A 22,930-nucleotide genomic window follows, 5' to 3' on the forward strand; every position below is an offset into this window, starting at 1 on the left:
TCTCTCCCCCCTCTCTTTTGTTCTCTCTCCCCCCTCTCTTTTGTTCTCTCTCCCCCCTATTAGGCTCTCTCCCCCTTTCTTTTGCTCTGTCTCCCCCCTCTTTGGCTCTCTCCCCCCTTTCTTTTGCTCTCTCTCCCCTTTATTTTTCTCTCTCCCCCCTCTCTTTTGTGCTCTCTCTCCCCCTCTCTTTTGTTATCTCTCTCTCCCCCCTCTTTTTTGCTCTCTCTCTCCCCTTTGTTCTCTCTCCCCCCTATTTGGCTCTCTCCCCCTTTCTTTTGCTCTGTCTCCCCCCTCTTTAGCTCTCTCCCCCCTTTCTTTTGCTCTCTCTCCCCTTTATTTTTCTCTCTCCCCCCTCTCTTTTGTGCTCTCTCTCCCCCTCTCTTTTGCTATCTCCCTCTCCCCCCTCTTTTTTGCTCTCTCTCTCCCCCTTCCCTTTTGCTATCTCTCTCTCACCCCTCTTTTTTGCTCTCTCTCCCCCTCTCTTTTTTGCTCTCTCTCTCTCTCCACTCTCTTTAGCTCTCTCCCCCTCTCTTTTGCTCTCTCTCCCCCTCTCTTTTGCTCTCTCTCCCTTCTCTTTTACTCTCTCTCCCCCTCTCTTTTGCTCTCTCTCCCCTCACTTTGGCTCTCTCTCCCCTTTCTTTTGCGATCTCTCCCCCCTCTTTGGCTCTCTCCCCCATTTCTTTTGCACTCTCTCCCCCATCTTTGGCTCTCTACCCCCTTTCTTTTATTCTCTCTCCCCCCTCTCTTTTGTTCTCTCCCCTCCCTCTTTGGCTCTCTCCCCACTTTCTTTTGCTCTCTCTCTCCCCTCTTTGGCTCTCTTCCCCCCTCTCTTTTGCTCTCTCTTCCCCCTCTCTTTTGCTCTCTCTCCCCCCTCTTTGGCTCTATCTCCCTTCTCTTTTCCTCTCTCTCCCACCTCTTTGGCTCTATCTCCCCTCTCTTTTGCGCTCTCTCCCCCCTCTCTTTTGTTCTCTCTCCCCCTTTCTTTTGCGCTCCCCCCCTCTCTTTTGTTCTCTCTCCCCCTCTTTGACTCTCTCCCCCCTTTTTTTGCTCTCTCTCCCCCTCTTTGACTCTCTCCCCCCTTTTTTTGCTCTCTCTCCCCCCTCTTTGGGTCTCTCCCCCCTCTTTTTTGCTCTCTCTCCCCACTCTCTTTTGCTCTCTCTTGCCCTCTTTTGCTCTCTCTCCCACCTCTTTGGCTCTCTCCCCCCCTCTCTTTTGTTCTCTCTCCCCCCTCTTTGGCTTTCTCCCCTCTTTGGCTTTCTCCCCCCTCTGTTTTGCTCTCTCTCCCCCCTCTTTGGCTCGCTCCCCCCTCTCTTTTGTTCTCTCTCCCCCCTCTTTGGCTTTCTCCCCCTCTTTGGCTCTTTCTCTTCCCCTCTCTGGCTCTCTCTCTCTCAAACCCTTTAGCACTCTATCTCACGGCCCCGCCCAGCCCCGCCCCATCGTGGCACACCACCTGACCACGCCCATCGCAACACCCCATCCAGCCACGCCCCATCACGGCACACATCTGGCCATGCCATTCACCACGCCCAACTAGCACCCCTCATCATGCCCAGCCATGCCCCCTGACACGCCGCTTTCAAACTTAGAATATTGGGTGCGTGATCACCTATTCATCCATTAAAGTCAATGACGCAAAAAAAGTTGAGTAAACCCCAATAACCTACACATGCGCAAACCCAATCACATATTCTCAAGTGCGCTGAGCTGACAAGAAAATATGATATGACATGAAATTATGAATATGTCACATTCTAATGTTCTGCACATAGCACAATATGCTCTATTTATTCATAAATGTAAATTTGTAAAATATATATTAATACCTATACATATATAAACCTATATTATATATAGGTTTATACAGTTACAGTATATATAGGAATATCTATTTATAAATACATAGAACATATTCTGCTTTGTTCAGAAACATTGACATGTGAAATATTTACAGTAAATAAACAGCATAGATATGTTTTCTTCATGTTTTCATCTACTTGACTGCAAAGGGCTCCAATGTGTGTGTGTATATATATATATATATATATATATATATATACATATGTATGTATGTGTTTATATGTGTATATATGTCTGTAAATACATATATACACATATAAATGCATATGTACACACAAATATACCTATATATATATATATATATATATATATACACACACACACACATATATGCATATATTTATATATACACATATTTATTTAGACGTGTATGTATCTCAATGTTAAAGCCCTTTGCCTGCTTTTTTTTTAACACCTGAGACCTCATATCTTTTTGAATAATTTTTATTAGATGGTGTTATTATGAGTGTAAGAGTACTTTGCAGTGTATTTTTGATGTGTTTTGTGAGAATTTTTTGTTTTTAACGAAACAGTTAACCAGAGCTCTTAGGTCACGCTAACCTGACGAGCTTTAACTTCATTTGCGCTCAAGCGTTCATGTTTACTTTTAACTTGTAATATGAGCAGAAAATCCGACGTGTGCAAACTGCTGTGATAAACCTCTTATTGCATGCGCAAAACTGTTAACGCACCACTCATAATCTGGCCCACAGTGGTTGAAATAAACAGCAAAATATTATTAGGTACACAGTACAAGCCCACAACATTAGTGACATAGAGCAGACACAATAGCTAATACAAATAGAAAAGGCTGATAAGAAAGTAACAACTTTAACTACATCAAAATAGATTTGGACAATAAAATTTGCTATACAGCTAAGGGAGATTTTTAAATCCACTCAAAGCTAACTGAAAATAAAGGCATACTGGATTAAGTACTATCAAAAAAAACAACATCAAACCAAGAAATCAAATAACATTCAGGTAACAGTGATCAAAACATAATCAAATTTGAAATCATTTTCAATAACCCTTTATTACAAGAGTATAATAAAGACTTTTAATTTAAAAAACAAACTTCAATGATTAAGGAAATTGTTAAATTGCATGCATTGGGACAATGTATTCTTACATAAAAAAGATAAACAAACATTTTAAACTTTGTTAAATAAATATTCATATCATCACATACCACATAGTTATAGAAGTAAAATAAATACAAGCGAGTGTGGCTAATTACAAATGTGTTAAGAGAAAATAGGAAACAACATAGGACATTTAAATTGTTCAAAGACAATAGTACTGATATATCATTCCGAATATATAAGGTCTGGAATATAACAAATAATGCAAAAACTGAAAATAAAAGATTAATTGCAAAGGATTTTAAGACAAACCACCCAATTTTTTTTAAGTATATATATATATATATATATATATATATATATATATATAGCAAACAAATTCTAAGAAGGTAAATACAAGTACATTAATGTGTAAGAAATGAAGCATGGTTAAAAGTGTCAGAGTGAATCGTGAGTACTAAACCAATGGGGAGATACATTAAAACAAACCACAACATATACGCCCATACCAATAACTGGGCTATCTCTAAAGACATCAGGAAAATTGATATGGATAATACTATGGAAAATAAAACTCTAGGTCCAGATGGAACACACCCAAGGGTTTTGAGGGAACGTAGCACTGTCATAGCCAAATCTCTACTCTTTATAGTTCAAGACTAATTATCCTTAGGTATAGTACCCAAGGACTGGCTTAAAGCTGTTTTGGTACAACTTTTAAAAGGAAAGTAGGGCTGATCCAGGAAGCTATAGACCAGTAAGCCTAACATCTGTAGGGGGAAATACGCTGGAAGGGAATGTAAAGGATTATAACCAAGAGTATATTCTTGAAAACATGATTATGAGTTCAAATCGACATGGTTTTATAAGAAATAGATTATGACAAACTATTTTAATTAGATACATATTCTGCTATTGGCAGAACATTGGAATGTGAAATATTTACAGTAAATACACAGTACATACACAGTATAACACTTTATTAAATACTAGTTCTAAAGCCTGTGTACGCAGGCCATTTTTTTGAAGTACAGCAATCCCACCCCTTGCTCTCTCTCTTCCCCTCTCTTTTGCTCTCACTCCCCTCTCTTTATCTATCTCTACCCCTCTCTTTTGCGCTCTCTCCCCCTCTCTTTTGCTCTCTCTATTCCCCCCTCTATTTTTCTCTCTCCCCCTCTCTTTTGCTTTCTCTTTGCCCTCTCTGTTGCTCTCTCTCCCCCCTCTCTTTTGCTATCTCTCTCTCCCCCCTCTTTTTTGCTCTCTCTCCCCTCTCTTTTGCTCTCTCTCCCCCCTCTTTTGCTCTCTCTGCCCCTCTCTTTTGCTCTCTCTCCCCCCTCTCTTTTGTTCTCTCTCCCCCCTCTCTTTTGTTCTCTCTCCCCCCTATTAGGCTCTCTCCCCCTTTCTTTTGCTCTGTCTCCCCCCTCTTTGGCTCTCTCCCCCCCTTACTTTTGCTCTCTCTCCCCTTTATTTTTCTCTCTCCCCCCTCTCTTTTGTGCTCTCTCTCCCCCTCTCTTTTGCTATCTCTCTCTCCCCCCTCTTTTTTGCTCTCTCTCTCCCCTTTGTTCTCTCTCCCCCCTATTTGGCTCTCTCCCCCTTTCTTTTGCTCTGTCTCCCCCCTCTTTAGCTCTCTCCCCCCTTTCTTTTGCTCTCTCTCCCCTTTATTTTTCTCTCTCCCCCCCTCTCTTTTGTGCTCTCTCTCCCCCTCTCTTTTGCTATCTCCCTCTCCCCCCTCTTTTTTGCTCTCTCTCTCCCCCTTCGCTTTTGCTATCTCTCTCTCACCCCTCTTTTTTGCTCTCTCTCCCCCTCTCTTTTTTGCTCTCTCTCTCTCTCCACTCTCTTTAGCTCTCTCCCCCTCTCTTTTGCTCTCTCTCCCCCTCTCTTTTGCTCTCTCTCCCTTCTCTTTTACTCTCTCTCCCCCCTCTCTTTTGCTCTCTCTCCCCTCACTTTGGCTCTCTCTCCCCTTTCTTTTGCGATCTCTCCCCCCTCTTTGGCTCTCTCCCCCATTTCTTTTGCACTCTCTCCCCCATCTTTGGCTCTCTACCCCCTTTCTTTTATTCTCTCTCCCCCCTCTCTTTTGCTCTCTCCCCTCCCTCTTTGGCTCTCTCCCCACTTTCTTTTGCTCTCTCTCTCCCCTCTTTGGCTCTCTTCCCCCCTCTCTTTTGCTCTCTCTTCCCCCTCTCTTTTGCTCTCTCTCCCCCCTCTTTGGCTCTATCTCCCTTCTCTTTTGCTCTCTCTCCCACCTCTTTGGCTCTATCTCCCCTCTCTTTTGCGCTCTCTCCCCCCTCTCTTTTGTTCTCTCTCCCCCTTTCTTTTGCGCTCCCCCCCTCTCTTTTGTTCTCTCTCCCCCTCTTTGACTCTCTCCCCCCTTTTTTTGCTCTCTCTCCCCCTCTTTGACTCTCTCCCCCCTTTTTTTTGCTCTCTCTCCCCCCTCTTTGGGTCTCTCCCCCCTCTCTTTTGCTCTCTCTCCCCACTCTCTTTTGCTCTCTCTTGCCCTCTTTTGCTCTCTCTCCCCACCTCTTTGGCTCTCTCCCCCCCTCTCTTTTGTTCTCTCTCCCCCCTCTTTGGCTCTCTCCCCTCTTTGGCTTTCTCCCCCCTCTGTTTTGTTCTCTCTCCCCCCTCTTTGGCTCGCTCCCCCCTCTCTTTTGTTCTCTCTCCCCCCTCTTTGGCTTTCTCCCCCTCTTTGGCTCTTTCTCTTCCCCTCTCTGGCTCTCTCTCTCTCAAACCCTTTAGCACTCTATCTCACGGCCCCGCCCAGCCCCGCCCCATCGTGGCACACCACCTGACCACGCCCATCGCAACACCCCATCCGGCCACGCCCCATCACGGCACACATCTGGCCATGCCATTCACCACGCCCAACTAGCACCCCTCATCATGCCCAGCCATGCCCCCTGACATGCCGCTTTCGCCTCCCTCTCTGTTGTCAGGATACAAACGGCCAGGTATGTTTGTCCTCGCGCAGTCTCTACTGTGGATGACTGCATCTGATAAACATACCTGGCCTTTTATTATATAGGATGAATATTGCATAAATATGAATTTTCATGTTTTCATCTACTTCACTGCAAAGGGTTCCAATGCACTTACATATATATATATATATATATATATATATATATATATATATATGTATTTACAAATGTATATATGTGTTTAAATGTGTACATACTGTATGTCTGTAAATACATATATACACATAGAAATAGCCCTATATCAATATTACGCGCTGAACATAATAAAGGATTGACTGTTAGATAGAGGCTCAGATGGAGATTTGATCACATTCTCTATGATGATCATAAAGTGGTCATTTTACGTATTTGGCATATTGACTTTTAATTTATTCTTTATTTCATTGTACATTTTGTTTTGTTATGTTTTAATCTATAAATTTTTAACACATGTGCATATCAAGGCCTAGATTACAAGTTGAGTACAAAAATGTTAAGTCTGAAGTTATTTTTTATTGCTTGAGCTATAGTCTAGAGCTCACTAATATCTGTATGTAGGATCAGGGTCGCACTAGAAATTTTGGGGCCCCTGACTCAACCATTTATCAGGCCCCCCCCCCCCTCCTTAGACATGTGCAATTTTTGACCAAGTGACTAAAACGTATATGCACTTTATTCTTAATTGTCTATTTAAACTTGGAAATGTTGAAAAGGTAGTAACATACAAACACACAGACACACTCATACACAAACACACTCACACATAAGGATTCACATATAGACACTCTAGCAGAAACGCAAAGAAACACACTCAGACACAGAAACCCAAACAGACACTTAGCACTTGTTTACATTGACCTGACAAGTATTGAGTTAAACTACAGTTTTGTAAAACAAGGAGATTTAGGAAACAAAATATGGAGTTCTGATTATCTTTTTGTAAAAGAAGATGACAACTAAACAGCATACAGTGGCTGAAAGGAAGGGCCCTGAACTGCCTAAACAATAATTTAAAGGTTAAATGGTGGATTGGTTACTTCCGGAAAGGTCTTGTTAGTCTCAAAGTCTGTAGAAAAATGTGAATAATTAGTAGTAAGGTCAAAATGTCCTAAAATGGAACAGACAATGGACACACACACACACAAACTCAAACTTGCACATACACCCAAGGAAACACAGACAGAGACAGCCTCAGAAAACACACAAAGACATACACACACACACAGAGACACCCACAGAAAACACACAAAGACATACACACACACACACAGAGACAACCACATGAAAAACACAGAAAGACATACATACACACACCCTCACTGAGACATCCACAGAAAACACACAAAGACATACACACACCCTCACAGAGACACCCACAGAAAACACAGACATACATACATATATACATACACACACACACCCTCACAGAGACACCCATAGAAAAAGCTCAAAGACATACACACCCACCCTCACAGAGAGACCCACAGATAAAAAATACATACACATAGAGACACAAACCAAAGCACAAAGACATAAACACATACACCCACAGAAACACTCACAGGAGGAAACATTTATGCACCTTGCATCCCCTAAATCAACAGTGTGTGATATGCATGATAAAAAAAATTGCAGAAATTAAGAGATCACTTTTTATAGAATCATATTTGTAAATGTGCAAACAAAAATAATTCTGTGAATTCAAAATTGTACATTAATGAGCTGGGTAGATGGCTAGATGAAGAAAAGTACCTTTAAAAGGTTGACATATGTTTGTTTTTTCCCCATTTTCCCCAACCAAGAGCACCACTTCAAATATAGTGTAAAAATGTTCCCATCTGTCAGCTGTACTTATGGATTTTGAAAATGCTGTACTCTATATGGTCTTGGTGGGACCATAAGCTGTGGTACTCATACCATTAGATCTGGTTAAATGCAGGATGTAGGCTTGTTGGTATGTATTTCAAAACTAAGTCAGCTGTAGTGTAAACTGAACAGTTTTAAGTTAACCTGTCTCATTTCAAACACTGAGCAATCTTAGTCTGAGAGTATAAAATGTTATGCAGATATAAAAATCTTAGATAAAATGCCTCCTTGCATCTGGAAAGTCCTTGCATAAAGGGGCAGTAAACTGGAATGTAATATATATATAAAATGCATATCTGCCAAAAGGGCATCTACCATTTGTGTATTGAGGAGGAAACATTTCTGCATGGTTTTAAATATAGAATTTCTACAGCATTGTCAAATAATCATAAATACACTGCTGCTAAAAAAAATGTGTTTTTATGGACCCCTAGCCCCACCATACAACTACTACCACACTGAAGTTACAATCCAAAATTGCACAAAGAAATAAAAAACATTTGCTAAGTAAGTCCTTCCTCCTCTTCAAATGAAAGTGATCTGCCGTCTGACTCAGGCACACACTGTACAAAGTGCCAAGTCTGTCTCACACTGAGCATAGTGGTTTAGTGCACACTAAGAAATCCTCTCAAATGCTAATACTTTACTCCTTGTAATAACATTTCCCATGCTCAATTAGCACTCTGCTGTAGCACTCACTGGTGGCTGGCAAAATTTAAAAAAAAAAAAATTTTTTTTTTTTAGTTCTTGCCTCATGGGGCCCCCCTGGCTCATTGGGCCCCTGACAGGAGTCACCCCTGTCACCCCCTGATGGCGGCCCTGTGTAGGATAGTGTGGGTGCACTCAATCCCACAAAAAATAGACTTCCAGGGGGGTGTGCAGTATTGCCTGAGAGCTAAACCAATGGTGGAGTTTTTCATATAGTTCTGTGTTATAATGGCTAACTTTAGGTCTTCTAACTTCAGTAGTATTTTGGATTGTGCTTAATTTACCACTTGTTATATCAGTGCAATGAGAGCACAAATAACACTCCCTGTTTATCAATTAAAAGCATAGGGTGCACACAAAAAAATTTCAGATTCATTAAAATGCCGTGCCGTGGTTAAAATATTTATGGCTAAATTACAAGTGGAGTGCTAATTTATTGCACGCAAGCTATCAGAGATCAGATTTCGGGTTTTATTTTTTTATAAATGTTCCCCAAATGCCACCAAATTACAGTGTAGTGTAGATTTTTTTAAAAATAAAAATTCTAGCATCTTTTTTAATAAAATAACTGCACTAGGCAGTACATTGGGGGTAAAGTTGATGGGAGTGGAGTGTTAGAAAAAAAACAGCACTGAAAAGTGCCTTTACATTGCAGGCTATGGGAACGGTGTGTTCCCAGTAAATATATATGTATATGCTTATATACATATATATTTAGAACAAGCCTCATATTGGAGCCTATGGAAGCACGCTCTTGTGATCACAATGCTTCCCAGCAATGCGAACGTGAGCTGACATTCGCATTGCTGTCAACTTGTAATACCAGCGCACATTAGCATGCGCTGGTATTATACAATGGAGCACAAATATAGCTTTCATGAAAGCGATATTTAGCACTTAAACATCCACTTATAACACTAGATTGTGTGTTATTCTTTCTGCAGTGTTGCATAAAAGGTAATGCACCCTGCTCTATTGGTTGTGTTCCAATTGTAATTTGGCCCCAAGTGTTTTGTTTTCATTTATTTGTTACTGTTCAGAATATTTTTTAATTAAATAACAATTTAACAATTTAGGGCTAGATTACCAGTGAGCCCTAATTTATCTAGTGCCCGCAAATGGGCATGGCATGAGATCTAGGCTCCCATAGAACCCTACGAAAGCACGCTCTTATGCTGTCAACTTGTAATACCAGTGTATTGTTTGTGCTGGTATTACTCAGTACTCAAAGCAATATTTAGAGCTCCACTTGTAATCTAGTCCTTAATCTTTTTTCATCATTTACATTAATAATGATAATAATCTACATCTAATCTTCTCTATACTACCGCCAGGCACGATTACCACCAACACCTGATATATTAGAACGACCAAGGAGTCCTGCCAACAAATCTGTACTTTAGCAGAGCTCCAGGAGGGAACGAGAGCCCTAATATCTCTGTGCTGCACTCGGCAGGGAAGATACAGTGGCGGCCATCTTTTGACACAAGTGTGCGCATCGGAGGCACTACAACAACGGCACCTTATTTTCCAGACCACAAATACATCTGGAGACACATGCAAATCCATACGGCAACATTATAAGACTGAAAACAGGACCAGCAAGTCACATTGAGGTAAAATGCACCCCCAGATAGCGAGAGAAAATAAGCCTGACATAACAGCAGCTACAGGTGTTTGGGAGCAGAAAGTACAGGGGCTCATTACTCACTACTTTCAAAATCTCATGAATGAACTCAGAAAGATAAGGGCTCTACTACATTCCAACTTCAAGCAGCTAGCGGATATTAGCCAAAAACCAACAGTGAAGAAGGATCCAGCCTCTTGTGCTGTGTGTACATTGAGCAATCCGTTATTACCTACACAGACAGGCACGATATGCTCAGATTTTCTGAAAGTGCAGCAGCCATCCTGGAGTGGTGATTCATTGCAGGAGACCACCATGAGCGTCACTGATACTGAGCACTTAAAAGTCACTAGCCCCCAACTTACAATCCTACCACGTTTTGAAAGCCTTGCATCTAGAAGGAAGAGCACGATTCAGTGTTTGGGAACAACTACAACTCAAAAATGTCCACAATATCTCGGACGCAGATTTAATGCAGCACTGTGAGAAACTTTGGGCTTCACAGGAAAGATGATATAAAAGACTGGCAATCCATTACTGGGCTACAGAGATATAACAGCGACAGCCACAGGTACGTGAGACCCAAGGGAAGGGTTCTCAGAATTGTGTTTCTGATGAACTATATTTCTTTACATGGCTCACAACGAAGATTGCCCTTAACAGAACCATTGCGAGCTCAGAGATGATCGGGGATAGGCTGAATCCCAGTAGCATATACTAGCATTGGGCTACATAGTTCTACAAGACAAGTGTTCAGTTTAAGGGTTTTTATTGTTATTGTAATCATTTGTCACTTCAGTTAAGTTGTTTGGCCACAAGATTGTATTTACTACCTAATAGGATTGTACTGTAAATTGGTGTTTTATAGAGTGAGATTCTGACTTAGTAGTTAGTTTATATCCTCCCAAGTTAAATAAATAACACATTAAGTAAATGTTCACTATTCACCTATACCCTTCCGTACTTATTGCTATCCCAATCATTCCAAAAACCATAAGCATACAAGCAGAATTATTAGAACATGGTCTGGTGTGCTCACCCTTTTGGCCATATTGTCCATATATTTTTATATTCTTGCCAGGAGAGTTAGCCTAGCAGCTCTATATAGGATGCTTTACATATACGAGAGATATAAGAGATCTATCTTTGGAGATCCTAAGCAACTTGGATACTCTGTTCCCGGTCTTACTGTCTGCGGCCGAGATATTAAGACAAACATCTCATACCTTCTATATGCCTACTACTTTTTAAGCTACAATCTAGATAGGTAAACATACTTTCCCTGATCCTGCCTATATCTAAGACCATGAATAATATATAGAAGGTACATCTACTTTAAAGCTGAGCCTTGTTATTTTATGGAAGGATACTATACTTTTCTAGTAACTAGTACTTCTTTCTAGCGAAGTGAAGCAAGAAGACTAATACTTCCCTCCCCTTATAATATAGACTGCTAATGTTAAGTAAACCCCAAGAGCAAGGTTCAAGATTGGTGAAAGGTTATGGTTTACAACACCCCTGACAGTTTCCCACTAGATTACACAGGTCTAACCTCACATATTTACCAATCCTAACACATACTTCATGACTAAAAGGTGTGTACAAAGACTATCCAGAGTTAAGGTAACTCTTTTTCTTGTATAATGAAGTCTCTACATTAATCTAATATCGGCTTTGGCTGACATGCACCTTGTCAATTTGCTGTCTTCTATAAGTGGCACAGTGTGCCTTATACTACTTATAACAGGTTCATGAGTGACCTTATTTTTCACTTGTCTTGTATAAGTGTTTTCAGATGCTGATTTTTTTTCTCCTTGTACTTACTCATATTTAAATACGATCCCTAATTCCTAACTATTAGCTCCGCCCCGCCACGGTTTACTACATAAACATAGGAAAATGCATTCTACAACCTGTTTTTCCCAACAATTATTAGACACAAATACTTTACCACAGAGGCAATGACTATAAACTGTCTCCCAGGAGAGTTGATAACTTTATAAATATGTATATACTATTCTAATCTAAAAATGGTCTCTATCTAACCTACATATCACCTTTAAACAGTTCTGGTACACTATAGTTTGCCGTTGTTGGTCCAAAAAACTAAATTTATGCTTACCTGATAAATATATTTATTTATAGACACGGTGAGTCCACGGAATCATCAATTACAGTGGGGAATATCACTACTGGCCAGCAGGAGGAGGCAAAGAGCACCACAGCAAAGCTGTTAAGTATCACTTCCCTTCCCATAATCCCCAGTCATTCAAACGAAGAAAAGGGAGAGAAAGGAAATAACACAAGGTGTAAAGGTGCCTGAGGTTTAGACAAAAAAACTGTCTGAAAAAGGGGTGGGCCGTGGACTCACCGTGTCTAGAAATAAAATAAATTATCAGGTAAGCATAAATTTTGTTTTCTTTCTTAAGATACGGTGAGTCCACGGAATCATCAATTAGTGTTGGGAATCAATACCCAAGCTAGAGGACACAGATGATTAGGGAAGGACAAGACAGGTAACCTAAACAGAAGGCACCACTGCTTGAAGAACTTTTCTCCCAAAAGAACCTCAGACGAGCAAAACCAATTGTCTTCAGACACTAAAACTTCACCTCCTCCATGCATCTAAGGCAAAGAGAATGACTGGGGATTGTGGGAAGGGAAGTGATACTTAACAGCTTTGCTGTGGTGCTCTTTGCCTCCTCCTGCTGGCCAGGAGTGATATTCCTAACAGTAATTGATGATTCTGTGGACTGACCGTGTCTTAAGAAAGAAATATATCACTTATCCCTGTAAATTTGATATTACTACTCCCACCTACTTATATCCTGATTGACCATGGCCCAAGATTGGCCATTAAATATACTGGGAAATAGACAAACTCCAATATAAAAGAGGTTCAATACTGATTATATTTGTTACATATTTACCAATTGATGTGTTTATGTACTAGAGAATTATATCTTATTGTTATGATATAGTATACACAAATAATATTGTTGCATTTGTTGTTTCTATATTATGTACGCTTACATTTTTTTACTCTACATACCGATATAACCAAGGTGAGGGGAGCTAAAGGTATAATTTGTGGTGTTTGTATGTTACTGTGTAACCTAAATAAGAATTTATGCTTATACGTTTTGTTAAAGAAATAATATATTTATTTTAAAACACTTTAAAACATTTTAAAACATGTGAAAAATAAAAGTATAGAGCTCTATTACTTTAAGGCATTTAAAACAATATACAATGTATAATTTATAATAACAATACTGGAGGATTGAAAACAGTTGCTCTAATATTGTACTCTTTTTGCTTGCTTATGTAGTCTCAGTAGTCTCTTTTGGAGCTTAAAAAGTTTTGTGTTATTGTTATTCTAGTACTCACGATTTTGTCTTGAATGTTAAAAGACTTTTTAGCTTTATGGGGTCAAGAAAAACCCGTTGAGGAGGCAATATACGTATGGAGTGAATACAGCCTTTTATTTTGACAATCTTGCTTTATAAGGCTTTGAAGACTAATAGGAACCAGTTGTAGATTTGTTTCTGTTTCCTTTGTTAGGAGTTACAAAGTCTTTAAGGAGGGTGATACAATGTATACCTCCTTTGGATGTGCTAAGAAAAATTTGTAGCCGTTTTCCTCGTTGTTGTGATGCTTGAAAATTACTCGATGTTTAGCAGGAGTTCAATTAGGAATATCCGTTGGTCTCTGAGACTGTATACCCTATTTGTTTTGCTGGTATGGTGCTCAGGGTTTGCAGGAGTCTCTAAGAGGCTTGGAGCGTTTAAAAATTCCTCGATCTTTAGCAGGAGTCCGATTAGGAATATCCGTTGGTCTCTGAGACTGTTTACCCTATTTGATTTTGCTGGTAGGTGTTCAGGGTTTGCAGGAGTCTCTAAGAGGCTTGGAGCGTTTAAAGATAGTGTTTAAAGGTAGTTCTGTCTGTAGTCCGGTATATGAATCTGGAGTACAAGTAGATTATTGAAGACTGAGAACAGTAGTCTTTGTCCGTTAAGGTCTCCTGTTATGTATTGCTTCTTTTGCGCTTATTATTTCAAGCGCTAAGTAAAGTTGAATCCGTTGAAGGGAAGAAAGTTCTTATCCCACAGTGTGGGCATATACTGTCAAAGAGGGTGCACACTCAGGTGGGCAGATCTACGCATTTCGGCGGATGCCTTTATCAAGATGCCTCTGAGAGTGTTCGCGGTCATATTTAAAAAGGGGTAGGTAGGTCCTGATTGGTTAATTAGAGGTTCTTTGTTAACCAATCTCTGTGCAGACATTTGAGCAATGTGTTCAGTTACATTTTTAGCAATAGTACAGATTTGTTAAATGAAAACGTCAACTAGATCGATAATTTTATCATATATAGCTACTCATGAAAATCTAAAATTTAAAATCTAAAAATGATCTGATTATGTGTTAGTATGTGTGTGCGCCCTCTAAAAAAATTATATAGTTGTTAATAGGAAATAAACTATATATATTTGTGAATAGGATAAAAAAGGGGGGGGGGGGTGTTAAGACATATGTGATAACTTTGAATTTTTGAATTAGCAAATGATACTTTAATTATTTTGCAGTTTTGTGGCAAAAAAGCTGTTAAAGGTTGTAGCAATTTTGGATATTAAAAACGATGTTGTTATATGATATATTCCACTTGGAATATATGTTATGAAAATTCATCATAATTTATTTGTAACTTTAGGATGTTTAAATCTAAAAGTATTAGATCAGAAAGTTTAAATCAAACTCCATATTTAATCCATGTGGATATAAAGTTTTAAAGGAGTAAATATACTCCGCTTCTTTTCTAAGTAGGAGGTTTTCTAGGTTTCCCCCTCTGGGATTAAGGAAAACTTTTTTGACTCCCCAAAATTTTAGGTGGTGGATGTTGCCATTATGATGTTCAGTAAAATGTTTATATAGATTGGTGTTAGTTGATTTATGTTCGATATGGTGAAGGTGTTCTCTTATGCGGTCTCTGAGCATACGGCTAGTTTGGCCAAAGTATTGGTAACCACATAAACATTGTAAACAATAAATGACATTCTTATCTGAACATCGTATGATTTCTTTGATGTTGATATATTGATTGTTATTATTAGATTTCAGGGTTTTGATCTTGCTACTATGTTTGCATGATTTACAGGATATACAAGGGAAAAAGCCTTCAACTTTTTCTTTGTTAAGATCGAATGTATTGGGGTTGTGGATTTCCTTATTTTTAAATTCACTTGGTTATAGTATGTTTTTCAGATTTTTTGCTTTCTTAAAAATGATGTCTGGATTATTTTTCAATCTATGTCCCAAAATTTGGTCATGTTTTATATAGGGCCAGTGTTTGTTTAAAATCTTTTTGATTTCATGATGTTGTGAGTTGTATTGCGTTATGAAAGGTATAAATAAGGGATCGTTTCTTTTTTGGTTAGGTTCAGATTTTTGTTTTGGTGCGAGTATCAAGTTTCTATCCATTTCTTTTACCTCTAATTGTGTTTTATCCAAAGAGTGGATATTATGGGGCCTAGTTATCAAGCCGTCAACCTCAAATACGCTGGAATTCCGCAGCGTATTTGTGGCGAGGCTGATTCGCCTTAGTTATCAAAGGCTCGAGACCGGCAAAAGTAGAATTTTGTGACGTAAACTTCGATCCGCCGGACTCAGTCCGACACAGATCGATTCTTACGTCACTCCAGATGTTCCGCACACAAGTGCGGCACAATCTGACTACTTTTGCTAGTTATCAAAAAACTAGCAGGTACGCTCGGCACTTTTACGGCCCAGCGTACCTGGTTTTCAAAGCGCCAGCCTGGAGGCGGCGGATCCCATAGGAATCAATGGGAGTCTGACCATAGCGAAAGTACAAGTTCGCTGCTGCCAGACATCCCATTGATTCCTATGGGATCTGTCTGCACCTAACACCCTAACATGTACCCCGAGTCTAAACACCACTAATCTGTCCACCCTACACTGCCGCAACTAAATAAAGTTATTACCCCCTAAACCGCCGCTCCCGGAGCCCACCGCAAGCTACTCTATACATATTAACCCCTAAACCGCCGCTCCCGGAGCCCACCGCCAACTACATTATACCTATTAACCCCTATCCTGCCCCCCCTATACCGCCGCCCTCTATAATAAATGTATTAACCCCTATCCTGCAGATCCCACACCTCGCCACAACTAAATAAATAGTTTAACCCCTAAACCGCCGCCTCCCGGAGCCCACCGCAACTATAATAAATGTATTAACCCCTAAACCGCAGCTCCCGGAGCCCACCGCCACCTACATTATACCTATTAACCCCTATCCTGCCCCCCTATACCGCCGCCCTCTATAATAACGTTATTAACCCCTAAACCTAAGTCTAACACTAACCCTAACGCCCCCCTAACTTAAATATTAATTAAATAAATCTAAATAATATTTATATTATGAACTAAATTAATCCTATTTAAAACTAAATGCTTAACTGTAAAATAAACCCTAATATAGCTACAATATAAATAATAATTATATTGTAGCTATCTTAGGATTTATTTTTATTTTACAGGCAACTTTCAATTTATTTTAACTAGGTACAATAGCTATTAAATAGTTATTAACTATTTAATAGCTTACCTAGCTAAAATAAAGAGAAATTTACCTGTAAAATAAATCCTAACCTAAGTTACAATTACACCTAACACTACACTATACTTTAATAAATTATTTCTATTTAAAACTAAATACTTACCTGTAAAATAAACCCTAAGATAGCTACAATATAAATAATAATTATATTGTAGCTATCTTAGGATTTATATTTATTTTACAGGTAACTTTGTATTTATTTTAGCTAGTTAGAATAGTTATTAAATAGTTATTAACTATTTAATAACTACCTAGCTAAAAGAAATACAAAATTACCTGTAAAATAAATGCTAACCTAAGTTACAATTAAACCTAATACTACACTATCATTAAGTTAATTAAATAAGCTACCTACAAATAACTACAATTAAATACAATTACATAAACTAACTAAAGTACAAAAAATAAAAAAAGCTAAGTTACAGAAAATAAAAAAATAAGTTGCAAACATTTTACAAATATTACAACAATTTTAAGATACTTACACCTAATCTAAGCCCCCTAATAAAATAACAAACCCCCCCAAAATAAAAAAATGCCCTACCCTATTCTAAATTAAATAAAGTTCAACGCTCTTTTACCTTACCAGCCCTTAAAAGGGCCATTTGTGGGGGCATGCCCCCAAAAGTTCAGCTCTTTTGCCTGTAAATGAAAAATACAAACCCCCCCAACATTAAAACCCACCACCCACATACCCCTAATCTAACCCAAACCCCCCTTACAAAAACCTAACACTAATCCCCTGAAGATCATCCTACCTTGAGTCGTCTTCACTCAGCCGAGCAGCGATGGAACCCAAGTGGACATCCGGACCGGCAGAAGTGATCATCCAAGGGGCGCTGAAGAAATCTTCCATCCGATGAAGTCATCATCCAGGCGGCGCTGAAGAAGTCTTCGATCCGGGCGATGTCATCTTCCAAGCCGGGTCTTGAATCTTCCTCCCGCCGCCGCGGAACATCCTTCTTCACCGACGGACTACGACGAATGAAGGCTCCTTTAAGGGACGTCATCCAAGATGGCGTCCCCTCAATTCCGATTGGCTGATAGGATTCTATCAGCCAATCGGAATTAAGGTAGGAAAAATCTGATTGGCTGATGGAATCAGCCAATTAGATTCAAGTTCAATCTGATTGGCTGATTGAATCAGCCAATCAGATTGAGCTCGCACTCTATTGGCTGTTCCGATCAGACAATAGAATGCGAGCTCAATCTGATTGGCTGATTGGATCAGCCAATCGGATTGAACTTGAATCTGATTGGCTGATTCCATCAGCCAATCAGATTTTTCCTACCTTAATTCCGATTAGCTGATAGAATCCTATCAGCCAATCGGAATTGAGGGGACGCCATCTTGGATGACGTCCCTTAAAGGAGCCTTCATTCGTCGTAGTCCGTCGTTGAAGAAGGATGTTCCGCGGCGGCGGAAGGAAGATTCAAGACCCGGCTTGGAAGATGACATCGCCCGGATCGAAGACTTCTTCAGCGCCGCCTGGATGATGACTTCATCGGATGGAAGATTTCTTCAGCGCCCCTTGGATGATCACTTCTGCCGGTCCGGATGTCCACTTGGGTTCCATCGCTGCTCGGCTGAGTGAAGACGACTCAAGGTAGGATGATCTTCAGGGGATTAGTGTTAGGTTTTTGTAAGGGGGGTTTGGGTTAGATTAGGGGTATGTGGGTGGTGGGTTTTAATGTTGGGGGGGGTTTGTATTTTTCATTTACAGGCAAAAGAGCTGAACTTTTGGGGGCATGCCCCCACAAATGGCCCTTTTAAGGGCTGGTAAGGTAAAAGAGCGTTGAACTTTATTTAATTTAGAATAGGGTAGGGCATTTTTTTATTTGGGGGGGGTTTGTTATTTTATTAGGGGGCTTAGATTAGGTGTAAGTAGCTTAAAATTGTTGTAATATTTGTAAAATGTTTGTAACTTATATTTTTATTTTCTGTAACTTAGCTTTTTTTATTTTTTGTACTTTAGTTAGTTTATGTAATTGTATTTAATTGTAGTTATTTGTAGGTAGTTTATTTAATTAATTTAATGATAGTGTAGTATTAGGTTTAATTGTAACTTAGGTTAGCATTTATTTTACAGGTAATTTTGTATTTCTTTTAGCTAGGTAGTTATTAAATAGTTAATAACTATTTAATAACTATTCTAACTAGCTAAAATAAATACAAAGTTAACTGTAAAATAAATATAAATCCTAAGATAGCTACAATGTAACTATTAGATATATTGTAGCTATCTTAGGGTTTATTTTACAGGTAAGTATTTAGTTTTAAATAGGATTAATTTATTAAAGTATAGTGTAGTGTTAGGTGTAATTGTAACTTAGGTTGGGATTTATTTTACAGGTAAATTTCTCTTTATTTTAGCTAGGTAAGCTATTAAATAGTTAATAACTATTTAATAGCTATTGTACCTAGTTAAAATAAATTGAAAGATGCCTGTAAAATAAAAATAAATCCTAAGATAGCTACAATATAATTATTATTTATATTGTAGCTATATTAGGGTTTATTTTAAAGGTAAGTATTTAGTTTTAAATAGGATTAATTTAGTTCATAATATAAATATTATTTAGATTTATTTAATTAATATTTAAGTTAGGGGGGCGTTAGGGTTAGTGTTAGACTTAGGTTTAGGGGTTAATAAATTTATTACAGTGGGGGCGTCGTAGTGGGGGGCAGGATAGGGGTTAATAAATTTATTATAGGTGGCGACGGTGAAGGGGGGGCAGGATAGGGGTTAATAAATTTATTATAGGTTGCGGCGGGTTCAGGGAGCGGCGGTTTAGGGGTTAAACTATTTATTTAGTTGCGGCGAGGTGCGGGATCAGCAGGATATGGGTTAATAATTTTATTATAGAGGGCGACGGTATGGGGGGGCAGGATAGGGGTTACTAGGTATAATGTAGGTGGCGGTGGGCTCCGGGAGCGGTGGTTTAGGGGTTAATACATTTATAAGAGTTGCGGCAGGGTCTAGGAGCAGCGGTTTAGGGGTTAATACATTTATCAGAGTTGCGGCAGGGTCTAGTAGCGGCGGTTTAGGGGTTAGTAACTTTATTGAGTTGCGGGAGGCTCCGGGGGCGCCGGTATAGGGGGTAGAACAGTGCAGTTTAGTGTGAGTGCTTAGTGACAGGCTAGCAATAAAGCTGGGAAAAAGCCGAAGAGCAGCGAGATCGGATGAGTGATAACTGTCACAGTCCGCTGCTCATCGCCCCGCGGCTTTTTGACAGCTTTATTTGATAACTTAGGCGTATTTTTTCAGGTCCGCGGCGGCGAAGGTAGGCGAGCTTAGGCGGGCGTATTGGGCCGGCGAAGCCAGAAAAGTAGACGGCTTGATAACTACCCCCTTAATCTTTTTTCAATGAATCTTTGTTTTAAGGTTTCTGATTGGGTTGAGTATTGGTTAATGTCTGAACAATTTTTCCTGATTCTGGTAAATTGATTTTTGGGGATGTTTGTTTTCCATTTATTTAGGTGGCAGCTTTTATTATGTATGTAGTTGTTGGCATCTGTTTTTTTAAAAAAGGTTTTGGTTGTGATCATCATATTTTTAATTTCTATTTCTAAGTCCAAATAGTGAATTGAGTTTGTACTGAATTCATGAGTGAAATTAAGGCCTAGTATGTTGTTATTTAAGTCTTCTAGAAATAGTTCTAGAAGTTCAGGTTCGCCTCTCCAAACTATAAATAGGTCATCTATATAGCGGTAATATAGCACAAGGTTCGCCCCCCATGGGCTAGAATTGATGTAATTATGTTCAAAATAACCCATGAATAGGTTAGCATAACTGGGGGCGAACCTTGTGCCCATAGCAGTCCCCTTGTGTTGTAGAAAGATCTCTTCATTAAATAAAAAAGAGTTGTTATATAATATAAAATGGATACAATCAATTAGGAATTTATTTTGTTCTTTATTTAAATTTGGATCCTTGTCTAAAAAGAATTTTATAGCTTTAAGCCCTTTTTGATGATCTATGTTAGTGTATAGGGAATTTACATCACATGTTACTAGAAGGAAGTTTTCTTCCCAGGATATATCTTTTAGGATGTTGAGTAATTGAGTAGAGTCTTTTAGATAGGAGGGTAACTGGGAAACATATGTCTGTAAAAAGAAAAAGAAATCAACATATTGCGAAAGATTTGATGTGAGAGATCCTATGCCTGATATGATAGGTCGTCCAGGGGGTTTAGTTAAGTTTTTATGGCTTTTGGGAAGTATGTAAAAAGTAGGCGAAATAGGGTTAACAATGTTTAAAAAATCAAATTCATTTTTTGTAAGTACTCCTGAGTTTAATGCTTTTGTGAGAAGATCTTGTAGTTTTTTTGTTTGTTTTTTTAAAGGGTTGGATCTCAATTTTTTATATGTTGTTTGATCATTTGTTTGAAGGAACGACTGTCACACTTGTAGGGTTCAGAGCGTGGTTATATAAACCAATTTTCCCAATATTAACACTCACCAGGTGCACTCACTCTAAACTTGTTCTTCATTAATTATTTACTCTACATACCGAAACTCTTGTATATAAGACTTTATTGATTATTGATTGTCAAGCAAGAATGCTCTACTATACTCTAGTCTACATTTGCATTGTAACCCTGCATCTATCTGTATATTTTATAACCTCAATAAAAATTCAATTTAAAAAAAAATAATGATATTTTATATTTAATTAGTCAACAACAACATGTTTGTATTTATAAAGAACAACATTTTGTACAATGGATTGGAATATCAGAAACACTCAAGGTAATTTCTAATACTTTTTTCCACAGCAAACTCTAATGGATTGGAACAGTAATCATTCATTTTTAGAAAACTGAAATATACATTACGTTCTTATTGCAAACAGTTCATGACATTCAGTTACATGTTGGTTTTATTCTTGTGGCAGAAAACAAACCACTTAGTGAATATGGGCCAATATCTCCAGCTTTTGATGAAAAGTTTTTAATCTCCTTTGACTTTGGCAGCCAATACACAGCTTTTACATTAGCTCTGTCATTTATCTCCTGTGCCAAAGTTGATATACTTGGCAGGCAAGATAACTTAGGGTGATTTACCTGAAATGATCTTTTCTGTTGCTCCTCAGTGAAGTGACTTTGTCCTTTAATAAATGATAATGTTTTACAATGGTGACAGTGACATTAGGACGTGTGTGCATGATTACCTTGGTTCTCCTTCATCTTCGTGTACTTCATCTTCTTCTTCCTCACTTCCACTATATTCATATCCAGATTCATCTGAAAAGTAAGAAAAGTAAAACAAAAATGTGGCAACTTAATATAAATGTGCCATAGGATACAAAACACTTAACACTGATCTGCATTGTTTCCTTTTCTTATTCTGGGTATGTATGTATCACCATTATGTTTCTAGCCCCATGTTAGGCTAAATGTTTACTTATCCCAGCTTGAGCTGGTGTTGCATATGAGAGCTTCATAAATAAACTGAACTGCAGTTAAAGGGACAAAAAAGTAAAAATTAAAATGTCATGATTCGGATGGACTATAGAATTTAAAGGGACACTAATGTAAAAATCAAGCTTTCAAGATATAGTTAGAGCACTCAATTTCTTTCAAAAAACTTTTTAATGTACTTCCATTAACAAATTGAACACAGTTTTTTATATGCACACTTTCTGAGGACCCAGCTCCTACGGAGCTTGTGCAAGAGTCCACAGTGTATATGAGTCTGTGATTGGCTGAAAGTTGTCACATGATACAGGCAAATGGAAGGTAATTTTGAAATTTGTCAGAAAAAAAAAAATATATATATATATATGTTCCTCATTTATAAGTCGGAGTTAATCCTTTTGCATTGTCTTCTTAGTATCCACTTGATTATGCAATTCTACTGTATTTAAAGTGAATGTAAAGTTTGACGAATGTGTGCCCGGTTAATGTGTCAGATAAACGAAAATTACCCAGACCGGCTCCAATGTGAGTGTGTAAAAGGGTAATCTTTATTTCCAAAAATTTAAAACAACAAATAGACCACTAGCAAGTGAACCTGCCATACTAAAAACAAAGGCTACGACCTCGGCCCTAATGACGTCACTGACGCGTTTCAGGTAAACCCTGTAATCATAGTTAACATCACTGGGCCAATAGGATACTTTTAAAGAAACAAATACAGGTGCATGCCTAATTAATATATACATGTATACAACCTGGACTTAGTTATATTACAAGA

General features: G+C 38.7%; 1 protein-coding gene across 1 annotated transcript in view; it reads right to left on the bottom strand.

The window, feature by feature from the left end:
- The window catches only part of NRK (Nik related kinase), a 575,538-nt gene that overhangs the window by 285,725 nt on the left and 266,883 nt on the right, over positions 1-22,930 (bottom strand). The window contains exon 11 of the mRNA XM_053699167.1: positions 21,906-21,978. Coding sequence (XP_053555142.1) covers positions 21,906-21,978 — 73 coding nt within the window. The remainder of the gene's footprint in view (positions 1-21,905; positions 21,979-22,930) is intronic.

Source organism: Bombina bombina, chromosome 1 (assembly GCF_027579735.1).
Source record: "Bombina bombina isolate aBomBom1 chromosome 1, aBomBom1.pri, whole genome shotgun sequence".
NCBI lineage: Eukaryota > Metazoa > Chordata > Amphibia > Anura > Bombinatoridae > Bombina > Bombina bombina.